The sequence below is a fragment of the Galeopterus variegatus genome, unplaced genomic scaffold (assembly GCF_000696425.1).
Source record: "Galeopterus variegatus unplaced genomic scaffold, G_variegatus-3.0.2 Scaffold3668, whole genome shotgun sequence".
Taxonomy (NCBI): domain Eukaryota; kingdom Metazoa; phylum Chordata; class Mammalia; order Dermoptera; family Cynocephalidae; genus Galeopterus; species Galeopterus variegatus.
Genome location: NW_007729779.1, coordinates 210,811 through 217,230, shown reverse-complemented (window position 1 = coordinate 217,230; position 6,420 = coordinate 210,811). Strand labels below are relative to the sequence as shown.

Here is a 6,420-nt window from a genome sequence, read left to right as displayed (position 1 = left end):
ATAAGAGCTCCCCAGGAAACAGTTCAGCAATATCCATAAACAAAAAGGGATTTACACAGTAGACTCTAAAGAGTTTCCAAGGAGTCATTATGGAATACAGGTAGATAAAATGCAATTTAAATATATTTTCCTTGTTTAAACAATGTGTATCAGGTGCATAGGAAATAACAGATTATACAATGCTTTATGTTTTTTCGAATATTAAAAGTACTCAAAGAAAACTTCTTTGCGGCACTTTTCCTGAAGCCCCAGTTTCTCACCATTGCAAGAGGGACGATGCCCACAAAGGTTGTCTGGCTGACGAAGATCTCAGAGACGACCAGCTCACTCATGGTATCCTCGACTGGGTACTCTACCTGCCAGGTAATTTGCTGAGCCCCAGCCAGGCCACTGCTGTTGTCAATTCCAAAGTCTACTTGCAAGATTTCATAGAAGGAACCATTTGCTCTGGAAAACAAACACATGTTAAAGTTCAGTTTAAAGTTCAGAACACAGCAGAATGTCAAGAATGCAAAAAATTGCCACATTCCTCTTTGTCAACCAAAAGAATGACTGCTAACTTAAACAAAGCACATGGCAGTGTCGACAGAGCCTAATTCATAGACTTCCCATCAATGGCCCACACCTCAGAATGGGCTGAGATCCATCTTCAAGGCTCTGTGGAAGCCGAATGCTCTTCATTGAAGGAGTAACTCAGACAGCATTTTGTCTCTGGGTATGCCATGCACAGCTCTCTCCCCACCCAACCCATGTGTGCCCATGCTACAGTCTGAGCACCACACACAGGAAATGTCCCAAAGCCTTCTCATGTAGCTTCACCGTTCCTCCAATCTGGATTCTGACTATTTTTACTTCTACTTAGCTGTGTGTCTATGGAGCAGTGATTCAAACTCACTAAGCTTTAGAATTTGGGAGAATAGTGGTGACATCACGAGCTTGTGGAAGCATCGTGAGACCAAGAGTGGGAAAGGACTTCATAAACTCACATGGCTTACTGCATAAACTATGAGTGACATAATAAGGTGCGATAGTTGATTTTTCATTTCATCAGCCTGAAATTGGATTAGATGTAATCTAAGAAAATCTCACCTGTCTCGGGCCGGCCCGGTGGCGCACTGGATAGTGCGCCGCTAGGGAAGCGCGGNCACTGAGGGTTGCGATCCGTTGCCGGACACGGAAAAAGACAAAAAAAAAAAAAGAAAATCTCACCTGTCTTAATTCATGGAGTGACAACTTTATATGTGTGTTTGGGGAAAGAAAGGAGAAAGTGGGCAGGGCACATATAAGTGTACGTACACAAAGGCTCTCGAAAACTTTGGGCTGACTACCACATTGACAAGGAAGTTACTGACCAGAGACTTAAAACAAAAGCCATCCACCCCAGAATTTGTGAATGACCTCTGTTCTGTAAGCTTGTTTCTATCACCTGAATCCAGCTTTACCCAGATCCAAGGAAACTGACAGCAGAGACTGATTCACAAGCTCCCCAAGGCCTGAGTCACACAAAGCAGCCTGCTCATTCTCTGCCTGGATCCAAATGGGCTTAGGAGCTTTCTGCCTTGGGCAGGTCTGCAGTCCTGACCCCCCAACTCTCAACCTGTGAAGAGTTTTGAGACAGTACCTCCTGCCTGCTGCTTGTCCAATGGAATTTTCCTACCACGGACAGCTCCCCCGCCACTGAAGACTTCCATAGAATGGGGTGGGGGAAACCACAACCATAAGCTTTCTTCATATATGCCAAAAGGTACCAGAGACAATACTCATGTACAGAAATGGCATTGACAAGACTAAACTGCCATGAGATGATAAGAAATTTTACCCAAAATTGAACCACATTTGAATCCATATAGAATTGGTCATGTCCAACCTTCTCCCCACTTGCCCAAGGTTTTAAGAAACTCTCAGATACCGCACTGTTGAAGATGGTGGCCACCAGCCAAAAGTGGCTATTTACATTCAAATGAAATTAATTTCAAAATAAATCAAGTTAAAAATTCAGTTCCTCAGTCAAGTACCCAATAGCCACATGTGGCTAGTGCTACCACATTGGGCAGGGCAGATGGAGAAGTGCTGACTTGCTTTGTACCTGGGCAAGTCACTTACATCCCTCCAGGCTTCAGCTTCCTCACTTGGAAAGTAAGGGAATAATAATATGCCTGTCTGCCTACTTTCAGTAGAGGAATGAGGATGGAATGAGGGAATGGATGTGAACTCACTTCATGCATTGTCCACTACTATGAATTCATATTGTGATGATACCAAAATTACTAGAGACATACAGCTTTGGAATACTTCAGGGACTTCCACAGGCAAACATCCAGGTGGTCCCAGCTGAGCCTAAGTGGGGTGTGGGTACCTGGGAGCTATGTATCCTCATATATCTATTTGTACAAGTTGTTTTGCACAGAGGGGAAAGTGTATATTGAATTGGATTCCTGGCCTCATAAGAGGATTTATAGTGGCACACATGGGACATGGCCATCCCCCCACACCAGGGTACTCTTATTTACCTGGACATATTTAGTAAAAAGGCAAAGAAAGAAGAGATTAAGGGCTGAGTTCTGAATTACCAAAGGGATTTCAGGAACTTAGGGACTTAGATGCTGAGTCCTCAGCTCCAGCCACTCCCCATTTCCCATCCACCACACCCCAGCCTGAAGTCTCCTCCCTGGTCGTGGGAATTGTCCTCATATCCATCTGTTACATTTCCTCCTATAAGAGATGTTTGGTCCTATCAGATAAAATCTTCAATTTCTCTTTGGGCTGCTCTGTGCTTTGTAACCAGAACTAAGGAACTGCTTCTAATACATGTACATCCTGAGTTCTCAGCATTTGGTAGACCTCAGAAAAGTTAATGCCGAGAAAGTGAAAATCCAGTGAGAGAAGAAATGGAGCATAACTCTCTCTGTTACTGGCCTTTAATCCTGCTAAATCCACAGTCTGGTCCTGGAGTAAATGAAGAGAAATGACCAATCTTGGGCAAAGGGGGGGTAGGTTCTGCATCACAGATCTGACCCCTCTTAACTGTGGGCATTTCCTACTTCCCTCTGACTTACCAGCCTGTGAGCTGCTCTGGCTACAGGAAATGTGCCCAAGTCCAGCAATGATTGGAATAACAATTAAGTCAGAGTCACTTTTATGTAGAAGTTTCTTTTTAAAAAATAGTTTCCTTCAAACCAGAAGAAGGAAATTTTTTACTTTAAGCAAGAGGAATGCTTGCTAACAAGCCCATTTCTATGGAAATAGGCTCATTACTATTAATTTTACTTGTTACTGATCTATTCTTGATAAGCCTTTCAAATTTAGAAAAGTGCTTCATGATTCTCTAAGTTTAATAATTACAACTGCCTTTGAGGAATCAGGATCAGTGTTTCAGCCATGAGATATTCTTTAGGCATTTTTTCCTTAGGATGGTGAAGTGCATGTGTGAATGTGTGAGTAATAGAGAGAGAGAGGCAGAATGTGGGTATGTATGTGAATGTGTGTGTGCATATGAATGTGTGTGCATGTATGTGCATGTGTGAATGTATGTGAGTGTGTGTGCATGCATGTGCATATGTGAATGTGTGTATGTGAATGTGTGTGTGCATATGAATGTGTGTGCATGCATGTTCTTGCATGAGTGTGTGCATACATGTGTGTGTGGATGTGTGTGAGAGAGAACATGTGTGTGAATATGTAAGTGTGTGTGTGTGTGTACATGTGCATATGTAAATGTGTGTGATAATGAGTGTTAGAATGGGTCAGGCATGAAGTGGTCACACTATTTGTTTCTCCCCTCAAGCAAGAGCACACAGCCTCCTTCCAAAAGGACTTGTTTCCCAGAAGCCCTTTTTCCCATGGAAACCTCACCTTTAACAAAAGTTGAGCCTCCTCTCTGGGACCCCAGGACTCCTGGTTTGGGGCTGAGACAGTGTGGATACATCTAAGACATGCCAGCAAGAAGGAGGATAGATGAGAGATGCCACCCAGCAGCTTGTCCCCAGGAACCATATCTAGCCACTTCTCAACATTATCACTCATGATGACAATAATGGTTATTTTACAGGATGGGAGAGGGAAGAAGGGAGGAGGGGGAAGGAAGAAATTTTTAAGAGAAAGAAAGAGAGCTCAGAGTCTTGAACTATTCTCCAGCAAGTTGTGTCATTTACATAGATTAGTTTTTTCCCCAGAAACTCCTAGATGGTTCCGAGCTACCAGGCAGAGATAGTGAAGCTTTCCTCAGATAAGTTTTTCTAGAAATGGGGCAAAAGAGGCTGTGTCTGATCTCAGATTTCTGACTTTTCTTATATAAACCTTTTTCTGGACATTAATTTTAAAAATGATCAAAAAGGAAAGGCAAACACTGAACTATGTTTACATTGAACAAATGTCCAAGGATAGGATTTGTTGGTGACTCACAGTAAATATAGGATGAGACAAAACCTCTGTCTTCTCCTGTAGACTGTGAACTTCATAATGACAAAAATGTCCCTGTATTGCTGCTGCTCTGACTATAGTGCTGGCATCGTGTTTGGAAAATTGTAGGAGCTCAGTAAGTACTTGTTTAATTCATTGAACATACTTAAAAGGCCCTGCCTGTTTCTCTGTAAAATTATTCTGGGGGGTGTCATTTGCATTCTGGGAGACCAGAAGCTACCAGTCGGTGAAGTCCTGAGCCAGACTCTTCCCCCTGGCTGGTCAGAATATTTATGTACTCTGCTTAGGGAAAACACATCTGTCTCCACTACTAGAATGTAAGTTCTTTAAAGGCCAAAAGCTATTATAACTTCATAGTCAATAAAATATATGGCTCATTCAAGTGTTCAGTAACATTTATTTAGCACCCATTACATGTTAGGCAATGAGAATTCATTGGTAGACAAAATAATAAATGACACATCTGTCTAACTAGTCAGGTAAATAAATAAATAAGGCAAATCCATGTAATAATAAATGCTATCATAAAAATGAAATAGAAGAATTAAATTTGTTTTTAAAAGGTTAAAATGGCAGTAGTAAGTCTTTAAGTATCAATAATAGCATAGAATGCTAATGAAATAAATTCCCCCATTAAAAGACATAATATGGCTGAGTGGATTTTTTTTTTTAAAGCCAACTATATGCTGCCTACGAGAAATCTACCTCACCTACTAATGCACACAATGACTGAAAGTGAAGGGGTAGAAAAAGATATTCCAGAAAAATAGAAATCAACAAAGAGCAGGAGTAGCTATACTTAACATCAGATAAAATAGGCTTTAAGTAAGAAACTGTTAAAAGAGACAAAGATGGTCATTACATAAAGATAAAAACATCAATTCAGCAAGAGTATATAATAATTGTAAATATATATCCAGCCAACACCATAGCACTCAAATATATAAAACAAAACTTAACAGATCTAAAGAAAGAAACAGACTACAATACATTAATATAAGGGACTTTAACACCCCGCTTTCAGCAATGAACAGATAATCTAGACAGAAAATCAACAACAAAAAAATTGGAGTTAAACTACACTCAAGAATGGACCTAACTGGCATTTACAGAACATTTCATCCAAAAGCTGCAGAATACATGTTCTTCTCATAAGCACATGAAACATTCTCCAAGAAAGACCATATATTAGACCACAAAACAAGTCTCAACAAATTCAAAAATATCAAAATCATATCAAGTCTCTTTTCTGACCACGATGGAATAAAACTAGAAATCAATAACAAGAGGAACTTTGGAAATGGTACAAATACATGGAAATTAAACAACATGATTCTGAATCACCATTGGGTCAATAAAGAAATTAAGAAAAAAATGTTTAATTTCTTAAAGTGAATGAAAATAGCAATACAACATAACAAAACCTATGAGATAAAGCAAAAGCAGTGCTAAAAGATTAGTTTATAGAAATAACCACCTACATGAAAAAAGAAGAAAGCCTTCAAATAAATAACCTTAAAATGCACCTCAAGAAACTAGAAAACAAAGAACAAACTAAGCCCAAAATAAGTAGAAATAAAAACTAATAAAGATCATAGCAGAAATAAATAAAACCAAGACTTAAAAAACACAAAAAATCAACAAAACAAAAATGTGATCTATTGGATGCCCAATTTTACCATTTTATTCAACATAGTACTTAAACCCTCGCCAGAGCTATTAGGCAAGAGAAAGAAATAAAGAGAATCCAAATTGGAAAGGAAAAAATCAACTTGTCCCTGTTCATAGATGACATTAAGTTATATTTAGATAAACCAAAAGACTCCACCAAAAAACTGTTAGAATTGATAAAAAAAAATTCAGTAAAGTTGCACAATATAAAATCAACATAAAAAGTCAGTAAAATTCCTATATGGCAAAAGTTAACAGTCTGAAAAACAAGTAAGAAAGCAATCCCATTTAAAATAGCTTGAAAAAACCAACTAGGAATAAATTTAACTA

General features: G+C 39.2%; 1 protein-coding gene across 1 annotated transcript in view; it reads right to left on the bottom strand.

Annotated features, from left to right (window-relative positions):
- Positions 1–260: 260 nt before the first annotated feature.
- LOC103601294 (transmembrane protein 132B-like) overlaps positions 261–6,420 on the bottom strand; it is a gene marked incomplete at both ends in the record, with an annotated part of 154,592 nt that continues 148,432 nt past the window's right edge. The window contains one exon of the mRNA XM_008585681.1: positions 261–447. Coding sequence (XP_008583903.1) covers positions 261–447 — 187 coding nt within the window. The remainder of the gene's footprint in view (positions 448–6,420) is intronic.